At 40.1% G+C, this 26,932-nt stretch overlaps 1 protein-coding gene and 1 long non-coding RNA gene across 5 annotated transcripts in view; one reads left to right on the plus strand and one right to left on the minus strand.

Moving 5' to 3' along the window:
- Window positions 1-536: 536 nt before the first annotated feature.
- On the minus strand, window positions 537-17,891 carry SEC22A (SEC22 homolog A, vesicle trafficking protein). 4 transcript variants are annotated; one of them, XM_035332491.1, is made up of 9 exons: window positions 17,792-17,877; window positions 16,798-16,869; window positions 15,040-15,268; window positions 12,669-12,872; window positions 9,764-9,927; window positions 8,318-8,512; window positions 5,857-5,975; window positions 3,267-3,332; window positions 537-1,675 (listed from the first exon to the last, which is right to left on the minus strand). In XM_035332491.1, the coding sequence occupies exons 4-9, from the start codon at window positions 12,848-12,850 to the stop codon at window positions 1,475-1,477; spliced, it is 927 nt and encodes a 308-aa protein (XP_035188382.1). In that variant the 5' UTR covers window positions 12,851-12,872; window positions 15,040-15,268; window positions 16,798-16,869; window positions 17,792-17,877; the 3' UTR covers window positions 537-1,474. The 4 variants fall into 4 exon arrangements, with proteins under 4 accessions (XP_035188382.1, XP_035188383.1, XP_035188381.1 ...); XM_035332492.1 differs by lacking the exon at window positions 16,798-16,869 and having other exon boundaries at window positions 17,792-17,891; XM_035332490.1 differs by lacking the exon at window positions 17,792-17,877 and having other exon boundaries at window positions 16,798-17,198.
- Window positions 17,892-26,733: 8,842 nt separating this feature from the next.
- Window positions 26,734-26,932, plus strand: part of LOC118169858 — a 20,874-nt gene continuing 20,675 nt past the window's right edge. The window contains exon 1 of the long non-coding RNA XR_004752314.1: window positions 26,734-26,871. This is a non-coding gene — a long non-coding RNA (uncharacterized LOC118169858). The remainder of the gene's footprint in view (window positions 26,872-26,932) is intronic.

Here is a 26,932-nt window from a genome sequence, read left to right on the forward strand (position 1 = left end):
GTTTTACCTTATTTTCTTGACTAAAACTACCTTTTGAAAACCTTTCTTCTCGGTCACAATCTGACTAAATAGCTTACTGAAGCACACACCACATTTTGATATGAAGTACCCCAGGAAACTTGTCTGGAGCAACACTTCGGAGCACAGCAAAACTCTGCCAGCCCCCAGATCTGACACCACAAGCAGCATGACAACCTCCCTATTAAAGCCTTTCTTTTTCCTCCTTTTTCTCAAGATTTGAGTGAATCCTCACGTTACTCCAGGTCACACAGAAACCCATCTATATCCATCGATTTGTGTATTATGGAGCATCACAAACAACCATCACCTAACTGCCAGAAGTGAGGCCAATGTAACCGATGCCGGCAGTATATTGCTGCTATTCTGTGTTGTAAACGTTAGGTGTTTGCTGCCTGTTCACAAATTTCAGGAGTGTATGACAGTGCTTTTGAATACAAGTCTCTCTCAAAGAGGTTCTATCGCAGTACAGAACAGCCTAAATCCAGAAAAAAATAAACAGTATTTCTGTTAGTTTATTTCATTTAAGCTAATCAGACTGATTTATTATTTTCCTGTCAGCACTTGTTTATTTCAGGTTTCAGCTAATCATTCACCCATTTCTAAAAGTATATAAAAAGAACAATAGTCCAAAAAGTACAAGTCGCTCCAATTTACTCACCAGTCCATTTCCTTTCAACCTTTCCGCAGTTTAAACAGAGGAAGTGTGCAAAAGTCCTGGGTTAAGTGGCAGAACTTTTTGGACAATTACTAAAAAGAAACCCTGCCAAAACAGATCACTTTCTAAAGATAATTAATAGAAAATCATGGTGACAAAAACGTGCAAGTATTTATGCCACTGGATGTAGGGCCACAGGTGCCAGAAAGCTGATCCCCAGAAACAAGGAGTTTCCAGGTTATGTCTTAATTAAGAACACATTCATGCATATGTCAATGCGAAACAAAACATTCCCAAATGTAGTAGCTTACATATTCCAAATCTCGTTTGCTAATATGCAATAGCATTTTTATTGTTGATTTACCCTATCCTCTACTGCCTCACAAAGGCAAAACTGATTTTGGAACTGAGGAGCTTACATGATATGCAGGACACATACTCTGTACATTCCTTCCATTGCCATACTTTTGAGTGAAGCGTTTTCATGCCACCGGTGAAATTCCCCAATCTCAGTCTCTCTGCAACATATATTTCACTGCATGATGTGACCCTTTTTATCCTCCAGTTCTGTATTCTTTTGTGTCCTTGGTTGTTCCTTTAAAAAAAAAAAAAAGTTTAACCATCAAGTGAAAAATGTCCACAGGCATCTTACACTGCTTTATTAAAAAAAAAGAAAAAAAAAGAAAAAGGAACAAAACCAAAAAGCGCCATCCAGACAGCTTCTTCTTTTGGAGAACAGCTTTACATTCCTGAGAGTATCTGTTGGAACAAGACTGCCTCTAAGTGTTCCAGGACTTGTCAGACATTGTAATCAGGGGACTTTCCCTGTGGTTGTCGCAGTCGAATTTGTAACGTAGAAAATGCTCCCACAGTCACATGAAAGAAGAGCTGCCACAGGTTGCGCAGTTCATACAGGTACATGTTACACAGGCAAATTAGCCCAAAAGTCAGGAAGGACTTGGCATTCCTCCAGCCCGTGTAATACACAAACAGGTAACACTGTCAGGAAGAAAGAACAAACCATATTACTGCATGGAAAACAACTTCCACCACCAAAATGTCTCTGGTCATTAAGAAATTAAAAACAAAGTAAAACCCGAAATTAAACATGTAAGAACAGCGTCAATTTAGCAGTTATGGAAGGGTGAAAGTACCTGACATCAACAACAATTCTCTCATGCTAATTGATTAAAAACTACAAAAACAAGCAGCTCATAATAAAGGGAAGTGGATGTTCCTGGCAAACACTGGTCAAAAATACACTCTTTGATCCACCTGAGCAACAGAGAAGCAGCAGGAGCCAGCGTTAAATCCTCTTCAGACGAAGGAGCAGGGAGGACAGGGAAAACACCAGGGCCCTGCAATGGGGAATACTCAGCACAAGGCAATCCCCCAGCTGCAAACCCAGCATCCTGCCAGAATTAATCAGGATTAACTGGTGGATGCAGACAAGTCCATACAGATCCACTGCCCTTCCTCGGGTGGTACAAAACGGATGGTGTTTTGAAAGAAATGCGTAACAACTCTACTTAACTCTATTGTGTTTAAAGTGTCCGTTTCTGCACACTGTGGCGTAATACAAAACATCTGGACTGCCCTCAGTTTCCTACCCTTTACCTTCTTACTACTGCAAGAGGAAATCTGCTCAAGTCTCTTGCCTCAGTTTTCTCTTCATCTCTAAAAGGACAGAGCTGGCCTGTACTTTTGTGTGGATATTACTTTTACTTCTCCTATTATTCAAACTACTTCCTTTTGACCTCCACCAAAAAAATAAGTTTGCCCCCTCTGGATTCTAGCAATTTCCATCTGCCAAAAAAAAGCTTTTACTGTGCTTCCAAGTAGATAACATCACTTGGGCTTACTTTGTAATCCAAATGTGCTCCCAGAGAGTATATAACTATTCTCACACAATTTTTTAACAGCATTCATCATCAGACTATGTAAGTGTTCTTCTTAAGCATTTGCTATCTTCCATTAGTGTTGGAGGAATTCTACTTAACTTATTTTAACATTTTATGTTCCTCAAAAAATGCCAAGGCATTGTACGCTTGCAGCCAAACGATAAAATTTATTGGGGTTACTTTATGGAAAACTTGCAGATGTGAAATGTAAGCACAGAGTATCAGATACGAGAAGGAGATAGCGGAAAGTGGCTGAAAGATATGAAAATGAAAGAGATGCACGATAATGTATGAAGTAGAGGAAAATTACTGCTTGTCATGCCTAGGTATTACTGTATTTACTTCAAACCTTTCCAAATTAAAGGAGCAGTAAAGCACTTGGTCAAATGGTTAGATCCACTTAACCTGGGAAACTATTACTTTAAGGAAACAATATAATCTCCACTGCTTGAGACTTCCGCAGACAAACTACACTGTATCGCTCAATCAACTAACTGAAAAAAAAAGTCAGCAAAAAAAGTGTATTGTATGAGTCTGCTGGAAGATATTTATTGATCAATACATTAAAATGGATTATTTTGGTAATCACTCTATTCAAGTATCTGTGACATTTAGGAAAACACGATGACATTTATGCATGACTGAGTGATATTTCTAAACGAGTGAATTATGCAAGCACAAGAACGCACCTGGTACAAACAAGCCGCTGTTCCAAGAAAAAATGCAATAACATAGCTGAAATCTTCACCTTCATTCTGTGAAAACAGAACAAAAAGCAATCACAGATGTTTTCCAATGTTTCATTGAACATATACCAAACATGAAAGTTATTCATTATTACATGTTAAAATAGTCTTACAGAGAGATTTTTAAGAATCCCTATAATAGGCTAATCCAAAGACATTAGCACTCATCATTGCTTATTTATTTCTAATAAACCACTGTGATCTGGAACCTGATTTGAAATCATGAAAATGTTTATTCACAGCAGATAACTAACACTGAGATTTTCAGACGTCTTAGAGGAATCCCAGCTCTAACACTGGAGACTCACCTTCTGTAGATGCCTCTGAAAATTAACTGCCTTTAATATCAACTTTGTAGAACTGTGCCTTCCTGCAGCATCACAAAATGGAAACAAAGCAAAAGGGAAACACACAAACTGGCCACTAGGGTGTGGTAAAATTCTACATAGAAAATAATGCAGGCACCTTTGCCTCAGTGGAAATGAGAGCAAACAAAACGTAAATTTATCAGATTATTAGAAAATTCAGTTTACTTGAAGGAAAATATAGAAGAAGTTACTTGAAGTAATAGAAATTTCCACTCTGTGTTTAAAAAAACAAACAAACAACAACAACAAAAAAGACCATGTATTGCTTCCAACCTACTCAAACAGGTTGCTTTTCAGTTCCTTTACAGCTAAGCAGAATAAATCTACACGCTCAGTGATATTCTAACTGCATTTCAAACAAATACATGCAACAATCAAAAACTTCCCCAGGCCAACAATGGGTACTCATGCCAATGTTCCCCCCTGCCAGCAGATTTCTCTTTGGGAAGAAGGCAATCCATTTGGAGCTACGACTGCTTTCTGCTCAGTGTGTTCAGTGTGAAGCATTTCTGTTTACAATGCTGACTAGACAAAAGTCAGTATGTCTGCACCTAAAACTCACCAGCACAGTGCAGTACATTCCTAAACCACACACACGTGCAGCGGCAGTGAGGCAGGGGTATTTGCTGCAGTATAGCTACAGATCATAACAGTTTTTCTAATACCTAAGTAAAATACTGATTATAAAAGGAAGACTAAGTCAGGAAAGAAGTTTTTGAATGACTTTTCAGAAGTTTAATTAATCATATTTCGGAATATTTCTATTTTAGAAAAACCCATAAGATATAAAGTAAGCTTTATGGATATAAAGTAAGCTTTATTTTTGGTCTGCATCATTTGTCAGAAGAAAAAAGTCTTCCATCTGTACTGCCATCTATTACCTCCAGATGCAACAGCATACAGCATAAAATGAATTGACTGCCCTATCATCAGTCAAACACATTAATCTAACATCTGCATACCTTTCCGCAGCTGACTTTTTTTTAAGAACAAAAACCAAGTTATAGAACCATTAAAGAAAGTCGCAGGATTCTGTTCAGTACTATTCCTACAAGAGTGTACTTTACAATCTATCCTATTTAAAAACTGGGAAAAACATGCATAACAGAAAATCGTAACTAGGAATAATGTAAAGATATGTTCATTATTTCTTTCACTTTTTTTAAAAAAAAAAGCCTCCACATGGAACGCTTTCATTAACCTTGCTCTACTATTCACTAGTCTTCAGGAGATGCTGAGACCTCAAAGAATAATTTTTATTAAATCTTTACACATTTCAATAACTATGTAAACTACTGGAATAAAGGTCATCCATCTTCTTTACCCTTCTTCCATACAAAGTCCATTAGCTAGCAAAAGCATTGCAGTCCTCGTGTTTGTTTTAGCAAAAAGACTTTCTGTTGGCCAAGGAGGAAGATTCCCCTTCTCTTTCTTGAAAACCTCCATGGAATTTTTAGTTTCTACAGCCATCAGCACAACAGTATAGACCTGTTTAATGTTAAGTAAATCTTTTTCATAGTAACATACACAAGCATTCTGTGAACAGAAAGAAACTGAAACTCCATAGGAAGGGTAAGAGCAGAGTTCACATAAAGCAAATAAATGTTTGAAGGTTAGGGGTGGTACTTTTGGTTTTTTTTTTTATTTATTTGTTTTGTTGTGTTTGGAAACAAGAAATTACTCGACAGTTTCTCTCACGTTGATCCTTTCAGAAAATTTCAGAACACAGTGAAATAAGCACTCTGTCTAAGGTTTATTAAGAACAAATAAGCAGAAAAAAACATGGCCAGATTTTCAACAGTTCCCATAATTTCTCAGAACTGTTTTAAAATAATATCTGTTCAAATTGTTTCATATCCTGGCATAAGTTTTGAGAAAAAAGCAAGATGTTCACATAATCATTGCTGCCAAGGTACCTAGGGAGGGAGTCAGACACCCACCTTCCACTACTGTTGCACCTTGCAGCCTTAACGGATGATGCATCTCTCTCAAGAAGGATGCCTAGATTATACACAGGGAGAGTTTCACTAATAAAGGTCTGACCTCACAGACAGTATTTGTGAAAATAAAACTGGCAAGACTCAGCTCATATAGCAAGCGTTTCTAAGATAATAGTGTAACTACGATGATGCAGAACTCCAAAATTCATAAACGTGATACAATACCTGCAGGAGACTTTCTATGGCATGAAAGCCACGAATTAAATTCAAAGCCCCACATAACAGACTAAGTACAAATGAGACGATCCCTGGCAGAGTGACAGGTTCCAGACGCTGATGAGGAGCTGCAAATCGAAAGATCAAAAAAAGATATCAGAAGTCAAAGCAGTATCTTAAGAAATATAGAAAAATATTAAATCTCCTTTTTTCCAGTGTCTTCTAGGTAACTGAAGCAAACCCCAAAACAAAATTTTGTTTCTTAAAGAAGAAACATTTTAAATATATCAACACAAGGTTTGGAAAGAAATTAAAGCATGTTTTTCTTCAATGCATAACTGTCTTATTATATTTAAGACAACTCAGTACATCCAATTTATTTAGTTGAGCCCTGAAAGCTGCTTAAACACACCAGGAAATCAATGGCAAATGATGCACTTGCTGGTGAAATTTGTCCCCAGTTAGTAGCCAGGTAATAAGTCACATTCTTAAGAGCTCCTCTCAAAACCTCCATTTTTCTTTAACACTAATGCATTAGAAGAATTATCAAGACTTATTTAGCTTACTCACTGAATGGAACACTATGAGGCAAAGCCTATTACATTCCCCTAACTTAAAAATAAAAAAAAATGCAGCCAGTGAGTACTACACCAAAGAAGACTGCTCTGAAACTACAGCTAATACCAATCTTACATCCTTGAACAGACCTTCCAGATACTGCTTAGAAGTCTCTCACAAAAGTTGTTAAAATTAAAACATACTTTCTTTGCACAGCAACACCTTCAGGCTTATCTAGGGTCACAAGAACATAACAGTTGCTTATGTTGCTCATTACTGTCCCTTTCCATAATTAATAACAGAGAGCAAATATGAAAAAACAATGCAAAAATCTAAACAGTCCAAGTAACACTGAGAAAACAACAGGACTACTGAACCATCCTTAAATCACTCTGTTCAAATCAATGAAGTGTAAAGATGTGAACAATGAGGTTAATGAACCGTAACATTAATAGAGAGAGGGGTGTCAATCCTGGTTGTATGCACTGAACAGATGCAGGAAAAAGGCTTTCCAGTTTATGAAGTTACAGAAACTAAACAAACAAAAAAAATGGCAGAAGCTATTTCACACTGATAAGCAGGCAGGGCTGTCCAATTACCAGTGTGCAGTAACTTAAAAATAAAAACTAGCTCAGTTAGCTCATTTGTGCTATATTTAATAATGAACTTAGGGGAATACTACTAGAAACAACCACTCTGTTACGGTTATATATGGTATGCGCATACCATACAGCAAAGGAGAAACTTTCAAGTCTAGCCAACAGAGTGGGCAGTAAATATCCAGAGCAAGTTCTTTTCAAGGATGGAGAGAAGCAATGATAGTGAAGGATTACGGAAGTAGTAGCAGACTTGCTAAAAAGACACAGTCACATTCAACACACTATTATTCAATAGCATTTAAAATTTGAAGAGCTGAAGAAGGAGGAAAGTGCAAACCTCTCATAATGCACAGCCCTTGGATGGTGAGTTTCTACAGCAGTTCAAGGAAGGGAGTGGAGAACTGAACAGAGAGATGCATGGGAAGGAACATACCTTTCAAAACAGCATGCAGTAGATGATTAAAGGTACATACGGGACTGCTTAAAAGATTCTACTCTATTCTGACACTGTAAAGTGAGTGGCACTGGTATGTGCCTGCCCAGGATAAGCAAGGATTAGGGAAGTTTCAAGTTTTTTGGCATGCTGGGAAACATCTAAAGGCGGGCCCTCAAACTGATTCAGAGCATTCACTTAATACCACAATCCTTAAACCCTGCTGAAGTTTTAACCCAGTTAAAAACCACACAATGCCACATGCACCTCCTACATGTGGTAAATTAAAGTTAAAAAAAAAAAAAAAATCAAGACCACTGAAATGAATGTGACACGTTTATATGAAATTGCTATCACTGACCTCATACACAAAGCACTTATTTTAGAGAATAGTTCTTTCAGCCACCACAGCTCTTTAGAATTTCACCTTCACAGATGCCTCCTAAAGCAACGCTCCTCTCTCCAGCTGCTCTAACTCATAGCACTGTGCTCTTAGCTTTTGTCACTGGATCTCACTGGGCAGAAACAATCAAAATTTTGATAAATATTAAGAGGTCCAAAAAAAAAAAAAAAAAGGATTATGTTAAGTGCTCATGTTTTACTTATTTTCATGGAGGTTTTTTCCCTTCAATAAGCTGTCCATTGAATAGGCCTTTTTCTCTCTCTGAGTGCCTTGCAAAGAGGAACATTCAGAGCATAGAACACGACATCTAAACTAAAGGACGTTATCTCATGGCAATTTTATGCTTTAAGAACACCACAGTGAAAAACTTTTTTTTTTTTTTTCAAAAAAAAAAGAAGTAATGTCAAAAGAAAGATTAATTCTACCACTCTGCATCTGTGACATTTAAGGATACAAATATGAAAGTCTGAAACTTACCTGCAGATATTTTACCAGTCCCCTTATACTCTGCTGCAGACAGATGTGCAAACCCATTAGCTGAGCCAAGTTCTGACAGGGAAATTTGATAAGGTGGCCTCAGTTTGATTTCTGTCTGCATGTCAGCAAGATTCATCTTTGTTGACAAAGAACGTGTGTTGTTGTATCTCTGTTTGGTCCTCTGAATGAAATTATCTGTGTAAAATTTAAAATAAAAGTTATAACCCTATGGACTTTGGTTAATTAAGTAATCTTAAACCATGCAGCTTTATGTACTACATACTTCACAATTTTTAATATGCTGTTTGAAATGATTACATTTATCTTGGAACATTCTAATACCATTTCTGTTTTGTGACTAATATATCATGTGCTACTTTATTCTGTAGTCAAAAAACCAAGCTCTAGAAATCTAATTACTTAATAACTGTGAATAAACTAATGTCTTTTCACTGCATGAGACTGAATGAACTGCTAATACAATGAATTTACTGCACTCATTCTGGCTTTTCTGATAGGTTAGTAAGTATCTTTATGAAAAGATCAACACCATTCAAGTATAAACTCTGGTATGAAACGTGACTGCAAAATATTCAGGCTGAGAAAATATAATATAATATTATACAAAGATTGCAGTAGACCCATGTTCTATATTAACAGCTAGTAAAACAAAGGCATAAAAAAGGGTTCAAAGAAATATTTATAAGGAAGACAATGTCATCCAAAAATTGTTAATAATGGACTGACTGAATTACAGGAACTAACTAAACAGAGTTATTTCCTTTATATTAATTTTACATATATTATAATTTCTACTACAACTGCAGTTTGTTTTAGTCTAATTCATTTTATAAGAATACTTAAAATAACTGTGTAGTATTAAAGCAACGGATATTAATAGAATCCATAACAGCATTTATCTGGTATACATTAGATTAGCTGTATTTGGAGCTTGCGTAACAGAGGACTAAATGCCTCAGTATATTCTAAGACAAAAATCTCTCCCTTTCATGTACTGAACAAAAACTGCAGCACACCTAAGAACTAACATGAAATTGCATTCTTTTACTTGAGAAACAAATGGAGATCAATGTCTTCACAGGTTACCTATTTCAACAGGTATGAAGTCAAACTGCTCCATGTATTATTAACTAGGTGAAGCCAAACTCCAGATTTGGTCACACAAGGCTTAAGCAAAAACCTACTTGAATAAACAGAAAGACTATAAACAAGTTTGGATAGAACTCTAATTGCCTAATTCAATGCTCAGAGAAGTATAGTTTTTTATTGACCCTAATGAGAGCTAATTAAGATTCTAAATCCACCTGAAGTACAGCTATAAACTGCCTCGTATAGTTTTGTTTTGTGTACATTAAGTTACACATCTATTTAAATATTCATTTATCTTGGTTCAAGAACAGACATGAAAAGAAATCAGATCTTTACCGAACTCTATAAAACAGTACGGTCTGACAGCAGTATTTGTCTTCATCATGTTGTAGGTAGTGATGAATTCTTTCTGAAGCTCATCCAGGAAGCAGAAAGCCAGGACACTGGGATAATTTTCAGTGCACAACATCATGTAACTTACTCCCAGAGAACTGATAAAACTGTAATTGAGAAAAAAAAAAATCAAATTTAAATCTGGGTAACACATAGTTTCACTAGTTTGATCTTGTATTCTGTAATCAGAAAAGCAAAAACCTGTTGTGGGGTAGCAAAGGAATTAATGATTACTGAAAAGTCAAATGGTATTCTAGTAGAAAAATAATTTAGTTTAAGTCAAGAAGCAAAAGCTTATCTTCAGAGAGCAGGAAAGGGCATGTGGTTCTTGTTAAAATACATTAGGAGGACATAAAACTGATCCAAAAAGTAACAAACACCTCGTTCTCCAGAGAGAGCAAGGATGACTAGAGATGGCAAATACAAAGTCAGAATTTAATACACACAACCCTACTATGTTTAGGCAATTCATTATACTTCACTTTTTCATGACACATATTCAAATTTCTTCAAGATCTTGACATATAAAACTTACACTATTAAAAATACTCAAAGATAACTCATAAAAACCTCTTGATTAAGCCTTATGTCTCATTCTCCAAAGTTTTTTTTTTAATCTAATCAGTTTACAAGCCAACTACAGATGAAATTTAAAAAGATTAACTATTGACTTTCTTCAACAACAGTTCCACGTTTTACAAATAATTAAAGGAATGATTCAACACCTTACTGTATTACAGGAAATTATTTACTTTGTGTTCCTTACTTATACAAAGAGAACCTCCATTTGCCCTGTGTTTGTACCTGCAATGTGGAAGTATCCCAGAAGTTCAGCGCAGGACTGATCTCATATACTACATACCCATTTTGTAATGTCTCTACTCTTGTTTGCAGAATGATCGTATGATGTGATGTTTAAACAAGAAAATGCGGATGATAGTTGGGAACTTATTTTTAAAATAAATCAAGTGTTCAGCCTTGGAAACTTCAACTCATCTTAAAACATCAAAACAACAAATGGAAATAACTAGAAGTTACCATTCAACAATGAGGTAAAACACGCGGCTACTGACCATGTTTTATACGAAGCACTGAAAGGCTGGCAGGCAAGAATACTGAAAATATTAATTTCTAGCATAAAAATCGAATTAAAAAGTCTACTAAAGCAAAGGGATGCGCAATTTCTTGCAACTGATCCATCAGCATACTTTGAAACTGCTTTCCCAAAAATGCTCTTGCACTGACACAAAGAATCAAAGACACACTGACTGGCAAGATTTAGTCCATGCTGGCCCTGATCCTGAGCAATGCAGGACACTCACATACACATATGGGATATGACAGACACGTCTCACGTGGGAGATGGAGAAGGCTGAGAAGAAAACCTTCTAGGACCAGACAGGTGGTATACTCTTCCTCCACAGCAAGTTCTAGCTAAATGTCAACACACTTGCTAGGGGCTAGGATGAATCACGACCTCATTTAAAATAGCAGATAGCTAACTTATAATTTCAATTCAGCTAAAGTGCAACTGAACTACCAACTAGGCACAGGTGTCAGATTACTAATACTAAGGAAAAAGGTCACATGGAAAGGTAAAATTCTGAGTAAGCAGTAGATTCAGATAATTATTTCAAGATAATCAAAAGTTCACACTGCCGATGGCGGGGGGGAGGCGGGCAAAAAGCATCTTCTGAAGTATTACTTAATCAACACTGACATGTAGGTACACTATCAAACTGACTAGCTCCAAAACTATAGGAACTGTTACTAAGAAGTCTTAATCCACAAGCGTGAAAAGAAAACCAACAGCATTGCAGTGAAAGTGCTGGATGGAGCAGCAGGACTGGCAGAATCCATTCAACCAGTCCAGGCCCTACTGCACACTTCACCTAGAGTGGAAAATTATTCCCACTCCCTCACTCTGTGTGCCATAGTATTTTTTATCTCACAGCTGATGATAATAGTATACATTCAACTAATATTGACATACACACAAAACCCTCTTGACAACATACCATAAATGAAAAAAAAAAATCATTCACACAAACAGAACGAGGCTTCCACAATATTTCTTAAAATATTTACCATTTATAATATTTGAATGATATTAAGATGATAGGGAAAGGTGGGAGAACAAGATGAACAGTTTGTCTGAGAACAGAAAATCATGGCATGTTTTTAACCAAACTCCCATCAACGTATTTATTTAGATTCAGACTCCACATGCTGTCAGTCAGGATAAAAAACTGTCGACACAACCAAGGCATGGAAAAGGTAGCAAAACACAAAAAGGAAGCAAGCACAACTCGTTGCCTCTACTGCGAGCACAGTATAAATAATAATTATCATGTTATGCTTCTTTTTTAGGTCACGTTTTCTCTGATACCAACAGAAATTCTGAAGTTACAACAGAAGCACTGTAGGGCCTAACTCCATAACAACATACACATGAGGTTTCAAAAATACTGGGTTATAAATGCATTTGGGTAATGTTTAAATTTATGTAGACTAGAAAGAGAAAACAAATACTAGTTGAAATAGCATGACAAAGAACAAGTCTGACGATTTGAATGTGAAAAGCTACCTTGAAATTAATAAATATGCTTTTAGTAGGTCAACAACTTCAGTACTTATAAAAATATTGTCTATTTCAAACTAGAACTTTCACTGAAGTATGGCTAGGCTTCAATCTCTCTACAAGTTCTCAATTTTTAACTTCTGATACACAAATAGTGCCAAGAATTACTCTTACTTTGATTAATCATTTCTATCATACACCTGTTAACTATAAATTACAGACTGATATAAAAAAAGGATATTAAAATACATAAAAGAGAAGTCTTACTTTATATTATAGTGCCCAGTTTTCAAAGTACATCTATCAGGAAGCTGAGAAAGTTTCTTTGAGAGCATTTTAAAATATTTTCTACATTCTTGCACTCCTGTGCTTTGATCGTAATCAGTAGATGCAGACAGTGGGAGTCCATCCCTCACACGGACCACAGAGGCAGATAAAATCATAGACATTGCCAACAGAGTTAATGACAACCTAAAAAAAAAAAAAACAAAATAAACTTAGAAACACAGATGAATCAGAATTAAGGTAGAACTAAAAACAAAGGAGTTAACTGTGATTAACCAACTTGTGCAAGCTGTATACTGGCTGATGGGACACATGGATAACTTTCAAACCTAACTCAGATTAAAGCCCTAACTAAATAGGATCCATTAGTCTATGTGAAACACAAAGTAGCAGCAAATTTAGTGTCACATTTTCAAATATATATTTTTAAATCTGAATTGCCATAAATCCTGGGTGATACGCTATTATTTAGCCTTAGCACTACTGTACTTACATTCTTCACGATGTCTTATTTTTTTTTGGTTGGTTGTTTTTTGTTTTTAAATGAGATAGCAATTACATGCAAACAAAAGAGAACGATAGCTGGAGAGGAAAAACATTTACTACAAGGAAATGCCAAATGGAAAATTTATCCAGGTCCTGATGAAGTAACAGTGTTGATGTTCTTTCAATTGAATTGTATTACTGCTCAAGTATTTTGACAAACAGACACTTAGGCAACTTTTATACTTTCAAATAAGAAATCAAGGAATCCAGATAGCAAGAAATGTAATCCAGCTCTCCTAAATTATAACAGAATTTCTTAAACATGAGATATTTCATTTTTATCTGGGTCTCCCTCTTTAAATCTGCAAAATGCGTTTATCAGTATTACACAAATACTGGGCAGGTTGAAACAGCACTTGCAAAGCCTATGTGCTTTTCCAGTATTTATCATTTTCAAAGCATAACAAATAAAGCTTGGTGAAATCCAGCCTCCTAACAAAAATTTAAAAAAAAGTGTATTTGAACATTTTCCCACACAAAAGGCGAAAAATTCTAGCAAGCATTTAACAGCATAAACACTTAGCCTGTAAACAGTCTTTCAAGACAGAAGACACGTTTAAAACTTTTAAGTTCTTCAAATGTTATGTTAAAACAAAACATCCAAAAGTTTAGCAAGCCAAGCTCTATGCAGATTATTTTAAGAGGCTGAATACTCTGACAAGTGGGCGAACTGCTAGAATCTATATGAAGCCAAAAGCAAACACTTCCTTACACAACTTCTAACACTGCTCTACTGACTCCTACCACTTACTACACCTATCACTTCAGAAATTATGAAAAAAATAGTTTTTGCCTCCCTCAGATGATGCTCCTGAAGTTTCATATAGTCATAAAATGAAACGGAAAACAGATTTATGAATACAGCTGAAATATGCTTTAGTGCACAATATTGATGTGTTTATAGCACCTTTCAAACCATGACATTAACGGTGCTTTACAAGCCCTAGCAATTCAAGGACTCTGTTCTGAAACTTAGGAATCCAACTTTTCCCCAAATAGCACTGCCTCTTCATAAAAGAAAGGAAATAGCTGTTTTTCCCTTGAACTCTCCCCTTTCCGATTCCCTACTCCCCAGAGGTTATACGCAAGGATACTTACTAAATAATAATCAATAATCATTTTTTTGAAGTACATTTACTGCTCATAAAGACACACATAATAATTGCATGTTGTAATTTCTGATTTAAGAAGCTTGGCTTCGTCAGCAAACTTTAACCTGCTTTGAGATGCTGAATAAGTTCCCAACGAATATCCTTCTAGTTCTACTTCCACAGCATACCAGCCTTCCACCAAATTCCTAGCAGCGGCACAAGTCACCGTTGCCTGTAATCTTCTGAGTGCCTTTGGGCTTTTATAAGGTACGCTTGTTTTTCACCATGTCCCTAGAGAATTCCCCATTGTACAAAACACTTTGATCAGCAGGATAACCAACAAAAAGCAGCCAACCAGAAGACACAGCACCTTCAGGACTTCCTAGAGGTACGCATTCTGGAAATTTAACCTGCAGTCCTAGGAACTTTTACCCATCTGTGTTTAAGTTCGTGCACACACTCCCAGCAGGACAATTCACATGGAACACACACAGCATCCATTTTCTTAATTACACTGCTAACCATACAACCATAGTAGCATGCTCTGGAGAGCATGACAAAATTGCAGAGGAGCTCTCCATAGCAGCGGTTCTCAGACAATAACCACTGCTACCATTTGGGACCCAATTCTGGGAGGGAATTCTGTGAACTACATCAATACAAACATACAAACAGTAACAGGAGAGCAAAGGTTAGAATTCCTCTCATTAACTTACTTGCACAAAATGGAATTTCATGAATCTGCATTTCCCCTGATGAAGCAAGTAACTTCATTAGCACCTAACGTGAAGAAAGGAACGTTACTCCATGTCCTACTTCAGGAACAGGTAGCACGTATGGCAGCACTGCAGAAGAATCTTGGAATCCTGTTGCCAGGTCTCTGAAGGAAAAATATTGTTCTGGTCACTTAAATGATCTTGATCATTATAGTTCATGTTGAGCTATCTGATGAGATAAGAACAAACAGAAAAAAATAATAATGAAGAATGTATTTACTGCCTAACAACATTCTTAAGCTCTTTTTGTGAGGTCACGCTTACGGGAAAGGCCTGAATACACCCTGAGTAGATCATTCAGATGTACTCAAACAAGGAAAAAAAAAATTAACAGAGTAACAAAAATATTAAAGTGTTCCTACACTCCTTAAGAGAAGCTGAGGAATCTCCATTACTTCAGCCATTTAAACTAGGAACAAACACGTATCCACCTGTACAGTACATTACTAACTTATATAATGTAACCTTTTGACTCTGAATCCTACCATTCACCTCATACACTAAGTTTAATTAATTTATAATCCACCCCAATTAGAAACCCGAACACTTTAGGAAGGTAACACCACACAACCATACCTATATTTCCACAGCATTTGGATTCTCAGCGTCAGTCTAACGTGAGTTGTTTTACCGTTAGGGACAAGTAGTGTGTCACTACCAACAAGATGTACGCATGGGCAACAATGCAAACGATAAAGACCGCTTCAGACCCCTTTTCCGTAAATATTTGCATAAATCTAGAACAAAAGTAGTTACTTTCTTCAGAGCTCACATTTACAGAAATTACTCTTTTAGAGAATATCTCCTCCACAGGCCACCATTAAAACCTGCCAGTTCTCCTCATGTACTAAGAAATCACACAAGGGAAAAATTGTGTCTGTCATAACACCAACAGATAACCAGCTTTTGTTACTGTCATTTAAAAAACCCTCCCCGTGAAAAGATATACTTCTTTCTCAGCCTCCTTAAAGCAGAATCAGAAAGGTACCCAAGAAATGAAGTTAACAGAAGTATTATTTTGCTTTCACGATCACCTGTATGTACAGAGGTATGTTGTACATACACTGTAACACAACATTCAGCCTCGCTTGCAAATGCATTCACATAGAAGAAAAGCTTACCAGATCTTCAAAAAGAAAAGGCTACTTTACTCAATTCTCAAAACAACAGCACTTCACACAAGGCATCAACAGGTAAACTGAGTTTGAAGAAAGAGTTTTAAAGTTATGGGACTAGTTTCAGAACTAAATTTAAATGTTTTATTTATCTATTCAAAACTGCAGATATTAACTCATCCTAACATTACAAATCCCACAGTTCTTCCTCAAAAAGAAGCCTATACCCTTTGAACACTTGAAGATTACACTTCCACCACAACAAATGGCCTATAAAACCATCACAGGTACAGAGAAATGAAGAGAGCCTGGGTTTGCTACCCTGTTCTGTCCAAGAACTGAGGGAACGAGCAGTGCTGGGCTCACGGGTAACCTACACGGTTCAAAACATGTAGTTAGGCAGAGCAACTGCTTGTCACAGGACACTGTTGATGCTATGATGCTACAAAAATTCAAGAGGCAACTGGAAAAGTTCACAGCTATGTAGGTTATTGAAACTAAGCCACTTCCCCTTTCACAGGGAGATTCTGAGCCCCAGACAACGACATGGAGAAGCATCTCTCTGTGCTTGTGCTGTTCTTACCTTTCCCTGTGTGCATCTGTTTCTGGCCCGTCTCCACTGATTTCCCCTCACACCAATGCTTAACAGCCCTTCCTGCAAATGGAAATTGGCAGAACTCAGGAAAAAGAAAGACAAGGAGAAACCGGCCCCAGGCAGGAAAGAGAGAAGCTGACTGGCCTGCCTGGTGCCGTTCCACCCTCTCCAGAACTGTCCAATGTAACACACGTCAGCCTCCACTGCTCTCACAAACAGGAGCTGCCACGTGTGGCTGCAGCTTCATTTCTTCCCATGAGACAGATGATAGAAAACAGAGCCTGCCTTACCATTACTTTTTTTAAAGAGAGATGCAATTATCATCTAGTTTATTTGTGTCACGGTGACACCTGGTCCCAAGGCAGCATCCGTAAAAGCCTTAGGAAGGGTATATATTGCAGCATTGCTAACAGATTGATCTTCTGATTAATAATCTGATAATAAATGCCCTACACCTATCCGAGGTCTCCTTGTAACTTCTTAGGAGGAGGTGATCACCTCCATTTGATCTAAAAACCAGCCCAGATCCACAGAAGCCGCACAGACACTGCGGGCAGCCCTCGAGCCGCATCAACCCTCTCCTCCTGCCCTGACAGCCCCCAGCACCCCCACAACCGAGCCGCTTCTTGCCAGCACGCCGCCTCCCCCGACACCTACCTCCGCACCACACAACCGGGCACGGCCCCCGCGCTTCCTCCAGGCCCTCAGAGCAACCCCGGGCAGCTCACGGGCAGCAGCCATCACCCCCCCCCCCCCCCCGCCCCCAGCACCCAGCTCGCCTGACAGACCCGAGCCGCGCGACCGGCCCCCGCCACCTAAACACAGCCTGGCCGTACAGCGGAGGGCTGCAGGGGCCGGGGAAGCCAGGCCGGGCCGGGCCGGGCCGGGCCGTTCTAGGCCGTACCGGGCCGCCCCAGGCCCCGCAGGCCCCGAGCAGGCCGCGTTGCCTAGCAACAGCAGCAGGCCCCGCGGGCAGCCTCACCGGAGCACCGTGGCGGCGGCCGCTGCCGCGCTGCACGCTGGGTACCGGCCACGTCCGCCACCGGCGGGAGCGCCGCTCACGTGACGCCCGCGCGGCCCCGCCATTGCTCCGCCGCAGCGGCTCCCCGGGCGGGGCTGGGGGCGTTGCCATGGCGACGCGCCGCGGCCGGGCCTGGGCCTGCGCGGGGTGGATGGGGCCTGGGGCGGCCCCGCCTGGTGGGGGCCGGCCCTGCACAGGGCGGGCGTGGGGTCTGCAACGTCCCGTCCAGCCCGAGGCGATCCGGGGTTGCGTTGTGCTCTTCGTGTGTCACCGTGCAGTCAGTCCTTGGTTTCCACTCAGTTTAATAAAGGGTTGTGGGACGTGGCACTGCTTGGCACCGTGTGGTTCGTGAGGTGCGCCCTCCCAACGGGGTGGCTGACGTGCCTGCGGGTCAGGGAGAAGCGACACAAGTGTCACCAGTGCTCCTTTTGCTCATTCCCAGTCAAATAACAGTCAAATAACTCCGAGTGACGATACAAAAATGGAAAATCCCATTACCAGTCCCAAAGCGAGACTCCTATCTTAAAGCTTTCCTCACCAACACAAGAGCATTTTTCTCCATTACTCTTTATCGTTAGCATTTCCCTGCAGTTTTAGTCTGCCAACTCAGATCTCCGGGGGAAGCAGCCTGTTTCCTTGCTAACACCCTTTAATTTCTCCGTCCGCTGCTGGCTGAGCTGTGCAAGTGGCTGCAGCACTGCATAGTGCCAGGTACAGGCACCATGCCGCACACTTTGGGCTTCCTGGTTCTGCTTGGCCTTGCTCCGGAGCAAGGTGGCCAGCAGGGCAGCACCAAAACACATGAATATCTCCCAATTCAAGTCTGCCTTCTCTAGGCAGCATCACTTGTAAGTGGATGCCCACAGCAACCCCAGGTGCCAGTGTAGGGGTCGAACTATCTCTCACCCAGACCTTGAGGCAGGAGGCGTGAGCCCGGTGCCCAGTGCTGTGGTAAAATGGCTCCGTGAGCAGCCTGCCGCACGCTGCTTGTGCTGCAGCTTATTTGAAGTTAGTATCTTGGCCTGCCAGGAAGAAACCGTGTCCCTGCTGGGCTTTTGTAGAGCTGAGCACAAGAACATCTCAATCCTGACTGAGGAGGCACAACTGCAGCGTATGTTAGGAAGATAATACACTAATCTAAATAATTTCTAGAGAGCCCTTATCCTGTACAAACAGAGTGCAGAGCATTACAAGCTGCTACACAATTTAACAGGGTATGATAGCATCTACCAAATGCTGAGAAGTAGTGATTGCTTAATTAGAGGCTGCCTAAAGGTCTGTGATAAGTGCATACGTGTGTCATTTTAATATTTCTAGCTCTTCTGAACTGTTTATCTTTCAACCCTAAAATTCTCCTGACCATTTGTAAATGCTTTGAAGGCAAAATGACAAGCATTTTACATTTATACAAAAAGAACTTGAAAAATTATATACACATCTATTAGTTAATACTTACATATTCCTAGGGAGAAAAAAAAAAAAAAAAAAAAAAAAAGCAATGTTCTTTATTTTCAGGTGAACCTGGCCCCAGAAGGTTCAACAAACTGCACAAGGTCACTGAGGGAGGCGGTGGCAGAGTCAGAAGTGAAGTTACAGCTCGAGTGCTTCCAGCTCTCACAGTGAACTTAAATCATACCTGTTACTTAAGAATTTGCATGGCTAACAAGCCAGATACATTTCAAGTATCTTTTTTTTTTTTTTTTTCTTGTCCCACTGGCTCCCCTAAGACAATGAAGCAGTAAAACATTGTTAGAGGGTACCACACAGGGAATAAATTAGGGAAAGCTGAAGCAAGAGATAAAAGTAAGATTTGTAAGAAGTAAATCCAGTCAGTACAAAGGCAAGTCAAGTAAAGGAATGTAGGTGTTCGGAAAGGAGGAGAAAGAAGGAGATTAAGAGGAGCACACAAGTGGGTATGGACAGCACCAGAGGTTGAAGAGAAGTGGTGCCAGGTACGTCCCTGTGGTGTCAAAACCCTCAGAGATGGCAGTGAGGAGCCTTTTTATGGGTGCAGCAAAATAATAAACCCATGTGACTGCTTAATGTGCCATCAGCCAGCTGGAGATTAAAACAACAGCCGAGACAAGTTAGAATGGGATTTTTCTCATCGAAATTGCCCATTGTGAAGCTGTTGCTTTTGCCCCTCAGTCACCGCAGGGGGAGCCAAGAGGAGCAGCCTCATTTATCCACTGGGGTTTTGGATGACTAGCGGTAGGGAGGATAAACTCGTGGCCTCTCTATGCAGTGTTTAAGCATGGTTTCTAAATAAGGTTTCCCAGAGGGAAAATACCCAGCCTGAGGAGATGGCAATAGTTGTGCTCCAGTGATGGAGTCACAGGAGAGGCACAGAGGCCAAAGAAGCCTTAAAGGTTACTCAGAAAATTCTACCTCAGCTTTCTTTGTGGCAAATTAAACCATTAAAAGCCCAGTGGGTGTGGAATATACCAGATCTCTGATCCACTTTGTAACCCATTTTTATGGGGAAAAGTGCTACCACATTCCTTAGCCTTATCTGATTTAGACTAATCAAATTCAAAGCCTTTCATCTTTTCCTAAAATTTATGTTTACCAAACATCCTTATAATTCTGTTGCTCCTTTCTCTGGACCTTGCCAACTTTTTCTATATCTTAAAGTTTGGTGCTTGATGTGGGGGATTTAGCTGGAAACCAGACTAATAATGCAATAGTGTGCTTCCCATTTCTTCTACAGAAATGCCAATTCTCATGAAAACACAGATATATCAAATCACTGTCTGTTAGTTTATGTTCAGTGCAGCCCAACTTCATCACGAGTGCTTAAAACTCTAAATCAGGCTCCTGACATCATGACATGGGCTAAGAACGCATGATATTCTAACAGTTCTGCACTCTAAAAAAACTCCATCTGATTTGAAAGGTTTTAGACAAGCTAATCACATGAGCTAAGATTATATTAGTTCAAATGACTAATTAGAAATTAGAAAAATTAATACCAAGGCCATTGCTTTCCAGGCTTATGAACTGCTCTTGCTAACAGAAGTGCAAGCAAGGTCATGAAAACAATCAGCAGAATATCCAGTTGATTTCCTTGCTTCTGTTTTAAATGCCTCTCCACTGATTCAGACTTAAGGGCCTGTGCTAGGCACAAGAGTTTCTTTCACGCAACAATAGTGTTTAATTCTCAAGGGCTTTACAAGTCTGAGGCCACCTCGCAACATCACATAAAGTATCTCAAAGGTAATAAATGCAGATGATAGAACAAAATAGTGTTATCCCAATGGCCCTTGTTGCAGTAGTCCCCAGCATGATCTCCTGCATAAAGAACATCATATTTCTGAAAAGTAATCTTCATGCTGCATCTCAATTAGTTTGAAAAGCGGCATGTTGTTAATGCATTTTTATTTACAAGGCCATCAGCATTTTGGGCTTATGGAAGTAACACGAGTGAGCTTCTCTGATGATCATGTCCCAGGCCATTCCTACAGTAATGGGGCTTTTCTTTTCTTTGGGGCTTTTCTACTTTATTCCCTGTCTGGTAGAAGAAGCTGATCTGGAAAGCCACATTAATATACTCCTAGTACACATAATCCCTTTAGTTCCCTACATGACTGTAACCGAACACATTGCAGACTTTGTTTGTATTTAAATATGTTCATATGACGGAAAGTCCTTCCAAGCTGATCCCTTAATGAGGCCAAATATTTCATTAGGAGCCATTTAAACAATTATAATAAATAAGAATATTATTTGCTAGTAAAATTGTGCCATAAACACTCTTGTTTATGTTCAAGGAACTCTTAGTCCCTAAAGAAATTTGTCTTTACGATTATAGCTACAACAAACTTACTCGAGTAGGAAATAAACACATATGGCTTTGTAATCCACAGTTAGGATGTTCTATTTGAAATTTAATTCAGAAGGATATAAAGGTTTCTTAGGACTGAAAGGATTATTAGGGACTGTAATATCTAATGCGATTATAAGATAGAGGTGGTAGCTCACTCTAATACAAACTCGGTAAGATACAGGAATACACTAAGGCACAGGCCCAGAAGGACCTTCTGGGTTATCGAATCCAGTCTCCAGTTACTACAGGCAACTGGATCAAATAATCTATAATACATTTTGTGAGCTTCATGCTAAAACTAGGTGTTTTTGTCCCATAACTTGGTATTGGGCTGACATGGCAAGGGTTTGGTAGCAGGGGGCTGCAAGGGTGGCCTGTGTGAGCAGGGCCCAGCAGCTGCCCCGTGTTAGCTAATGGCCAGCTCCAGCTGCTCCAAAGGGACACACTGCTGGCCAGAGCTGAAATATGAGTGACACTGCTTGGGCCTCTGGGAGAGCAGATTTAACAAAGGGGGGGAAAAAATGCTGTGCAACAGCAGCTGGGAGAGAGAAGAGTGAAAAATGTGAGAGAAGCAGCCCTGTAGGCCCCAAGGTCAGTGCAGGAGGAGGGCAGGAGGTGCTCCACACACGGAGCAGAAGTTCCCTTGTGGCCTGTGGAGAGGCCCCCGGTGGACAGGTGAATGTGGCCTGAAGGAGACCTGCAGCCCGTGGAGAGGAGCCAGCACTACTCGGGGGGAGGAGGTGGAAGAGGGTGGATGGGGGGAAGGTGTTTGTAGTTAGCTTTTAGTTTCTCACTGCTCTAGTTTGTTAGAAATAGGCGATAAATTATATTAAACTCCCTATGCTGAGTCTGTTTTGCCCATGATGGTAATTGGTGAATGACCTCCCTGTCTTTATCTCAACCCTTGAGCCCTTTCCATCATATTTTCTGCCCCTCTTCATTTGAGATGTGGGAGTGAGAGAATGGTTGTGGTGGAGTTCAGCTGCCCAGCTGGGTGAAACCACCACAAATTTTTACATGCTCAGGTGAATAAACACCACCAAATTCACAGCACAAGTTATTTGTGGTCATTTATATACACTTGTTCTTACAGCAAGGTTGTCCCCTAGTTTTAGTATTTCCCTTACCAGAGGTATTTGAGAGCGATCAAACTTCATATCCATCAGCTACCAGGCTAAATGAGTATAGTACACACACTTTCGTTTCCAAAGAGGTTCTCCAGTTCCCTGTCATCTCAGCAGCTGTTTTCTGTACCAGGTTCAGTAAGAATCCAACTTTCTTTAATGTGAGTGATCATGGTCACATTATTATCCCCAAATCTTTCTGTGGTCCTATACGAGGGTATTCATACTTCCCCTTCTCTGCTGGAGATGTCTCTCCTACTGCATTTTAGCATTTCAGTTGCCTTTTCCATCCCCACACCATGCTGGGGCAAAGAGAAATCTTTATGCGTTGTTGCTGGTTTCCTGCAGGAGTTTTTCTGCTGTCAGCTCTCCGACCACTTGTGTCACCTCACTCACAGGGACATTTCGTTCTCATTGTATGGAGTTGTGAACCTTCCCTGCACTGATGAAACCTCCTAACTCATGACTTCAATAGATTTTAATTATCAGACACCTCTGTTTTCTACATTGCCACTAGGGAAATATTAAATAATTATGAGTCCTAGGAACTCCAGATAATTCCCTTTCAACACAGCTCAGCTTTTCTTCTAGCACCCTGCATGCCTCATGGGTGCTCTAAAAATCTCAGACTTTTCCAGGTAGGGGATGTAATTTTACACACGGCTCCTAATTGGCTACTTTACTGAAGTCTGGACACCCAGATTTTCCTTCTTTGTCCGGCTAATTAGTTACTGTTCCAAAGACAGCTATTGAGCTAGTTTGGTATTATCTAGCCTTAGTAAATGCCAACTCCATTTTATTCAGTTTTCCATTAACTGCCATGACTTCTACAATTCTCTCCTACCACAGTCTTTCCTAAAGCCTGGCATAAAACATTGATGTACACAAAACCAAATACATTGTGCTTTTTGAATGAAAATCATGTTTTATTTGTCTTCAGAATAGATTTATTTACATCAATATGTATTTTTGACGAGCAGGTATGCTTGAGCAGTGATTGTAAACATACATACTGGATGCCTTGCTGTATTCACTGGCAGAAATGCGTATGCATCCTTTTTACTTTATTCTTAATATTGCTAGTAACAATTTTGAAAATGATCAGAATATAAATTCAGCAGGCTGCTCCAATGGGACCAGGCCTCATAAAAAAGAGCCTTTTCTCTAGCAGGTTGATAGTCCAACTCAAAAATGATGCATGTTGCAGAATATCAGAGAACAAAGTGTGTAGTAACGTGGCTTGTAAGGTGATGACAGGTATAATGCATGAAAGAAATACAAATTTTGCAGAAATGGAGAAGAGCGAAGGAGTACTTGGACCAGAGGTACTGACTGATTGTTCCAGATAGAGATAAATTACACGTGGTATTGTTTTGTGCTTCATTTTTATTTTTAATTATGTTGTGTGCAGTACACAAATTGAAAGTAGAGCTGGTAAGAAACTAAATCGAGACTTGAATTTCAAGTCCAGCACTGACCCACAGACTCTGTGTGTCCTTGGGCAATTTTTTTTTTTTTCCCCTCTCACCGCCTCATCTGTAAAACAGAGATAACACCATTTCTTTTTTCCCAACCTGACTATTTACATAATAAAAGCCTTTCCATGCATGACAGTCTCTTATATATTTGTACAGCATCTAGCATAATGAGGACCTAGATCTTGGGACTACAGTACAAGCAATGCACAACAATTAAGATTACACATCTATCCAAAATAAACCTAATGCACTTAATACTATGGTACCTCACTGGAGAGACACGACTATTACACAGTGAACTCTGCTTCTGCAGTCCATCTTTTTGTTCTGCTCGCTCACCTCTTCTCTTTAGAAGGCTTTGGTAGAGTAGTTGTTTCTATGAACAGAAGGAGTTATCCTATTACTACCTCCTGCAGAGGTGATGGACCCATAAATCCTCAGGGACCTCTGCCAGGAGCTCAGCAATATCATGAAGAGGCTCTGTATTTCTGTAGCAGCTCTCCCATGGCCCCTGGCATCAGGGAAGATCTACCTCAAAGGCAACTTGCTCCACTCTGGAAAGGGAAAATAGACCTCAGCCCAAATTGTCTTCTCCACATCATCACTGGGGAAGACCACATCACCTCCGCAGGCCAGCCCAAGCACAGCTGCCCTTGCTCTCTCTTGTAAACAACCCCCAGACTGTTAGAGAGGTCTTGGCAAATTCTGGGGATGCAATAGGAGATGTTGGACCTGATCGTCCTGTTCTATGCTCAGAGAGTGGGGTACATGAGTAAAGTGTCCCTTACCAGCAATGTGGATGCTATAGGAGGGTATTGTTTATTATTATGGTGCACATTTTCCTAGGAAGTGTTATCCTATACACAGCAATTTATGCTCAGCTTGGAGAAAGTTGGCTTCCCACAGCAGAGTTGTTGGAAAGAGACAAGAGAAAAATGCTGCAGCTGTGATTCCTGACACGACAGAAATGTGATGTGACGAGAAAAAGCACTCAACCTCACACAGCTGTGAGGGAGGGCTATTCCTAGCCAGACACTGGATATTTTACCCAGCAAAAGTTCTGAGATTTTGCCATATTTCACCTCAGCCCCTACTCATTGAGCAGACCCATCCTTCCCTTTGTGTCCCCTTGGCCTCCCAGCCATCAAGAGACCCGCACCAGGGTAACAGAGACCCCCCAAGAGCCCCAGAGCACCCCGCTGCTCTCAGCACCACCACCTGGACAGCCTGCAGAACCCCTGCCTACGGGGTAGGGGAAGCTCTTTCCCCATCACCTGCATGGCCAGAAGATAATGCCAAAACCGTGCTCTCGGCAGAGATCCAGCTGGGCCTGTGCTGGGATTCCCCTGCACGCCGAGAGGAACTCGAGGGGAGGGCGCCTCGCTGCCCTGTGCTGGCAGGCCCGGGCCCAGAAGCCCGGCTGGCTCTGCGGGTACTTGGCACCACAAGAAGTAAAAACACGCGTAAATTAGAAGCTCTCCAGGCCAATTTTCTTGTTTTGTCCCAGCGTAACTGACTGAGGGCACTTCACTTAATGTCTGCGGCAGTAATCCAGCCTCCCCCTGTGCAGGTGACAACTTTTAGTGCTGCCCGTGTGTGGGCAGATACACGGCTGCATTCATTTAATTGGGTAACACTGCTCTGGCTGAAAATACATTTAAAAAAAAAAAAAAAAGTCATCAGTTTTTTCTCTTCTTTCTCTTCCCAAGTTTGTCACAAACAAAAAAGGACAAGAAAAGTGATGGCAACTGGGTTATTAATAATACATAGTTAGCAACTGATTAATTTGGTTTCGCGTGCTGTGCAAGGAAGACTGCACTGTTAGGGCTATTGTTTTATGGGAACTGAGACCAGATATCATATGTCTGTTACAAATGTTAGGCACAAAATTAAACACCCACACATACTAAAGGACCATCAACACGGTGGGAAGAATTATTAATTTTGCAAGCAGAAAAATGACAAAGCAGAGGAGTGATAAATGCTCTAGACAGATCCAGAGCTCCAATTTAACGCACACGATCAGGTCCTCTTTTCACAAGTAAAGTCTCCAACTCCTGCCGTGTTTTATACTTCTCCATCATTTAGCTGTGCACATATTTGGCATTTAGAGTGACGGATTTACACATTTGCTACCAAATGAGCTGCAAGAGCTAATCAGCTCACGCAGAATTGCACATATTAATGAAGAAGGCTCTTCTGCATGCCTGTGATGTAGACACCCACTTAACTGGGGCACCAGAGACTAATTTGAAAAGATTTTGTTCACGTAGAAGCCTTTTTCCTATGATGAATGCTTGAAGGGAATTGTTTTGTAGACAGGGAGGGAGCAGTATCTGCAACATCTGACTAACTGGTACTCATTACTGAGTGATTCAAGAGCAGTAGGAAGGATAAATTATTAGTGGCCAAAATCTAATGAGAATAATTAGCACTGTGATGCTTTCTAAGCAGGCACGCACAAACTGTTCCTTAAGGAGCATCATCCCCTGCAAGAGAGGCAAGTACTCTGGGCACAAGGACAGAGGAGATCCAGGGCAGGAATCTCACAAACCAAGGACCAATTTGTGCAGCCAAAAGTGGTAACACCTAGACATCCTCCTACATTTAATTGTTTAATTACAAGTTGGCACTGGAGCAACGATTGCCTAAATCTGCGGCAGACACTCTCCCC

This window comes from Oxyura jamaicensis, chromosome 7, assembly GCF_011077185.1.
Source record: "Oxyura jamaicensis isolate SHBP4307 breed ruddy duck chromosome 7, BPBGC_Ojam_1.0, whole genome shotgun sequence".
Classification (NCBI taxonomy): domain Eukaryota; kingdom Metazoa; phylum Chordata; class Aves; order Anseriformes; family Anatidae; genus Oxyura; species Oxyura jamaicensis.

What these genes read in the sequence shown, in the direction of transcription:
- SEC22A (XM_035332492.1), bottom strand. Translation starts at nt 12,850, where the DNA reads ATGTCTATGATTTTATCTGCCTCTGTGGTCCGTGTGAGGGATGGACTC. An exon ending in ACTGGGCACTATAATATAAA is followed by an intron (nt 9,928 to 12,668) that starts GTAAGACTTCTC and finishes TCTCAATTACAG; the next exon opens with TTTTATCAGTTCTCTGGGAG. An exon ending in GACTGGTAAAATATCTGCAG is followed by an intron (nt 5,976 to 8,317) that starts GTAAGTTTCAGA and finishes TTCGATTTGCAG; the next exon opens with CTCCTCATCAGCGTCTGGAA.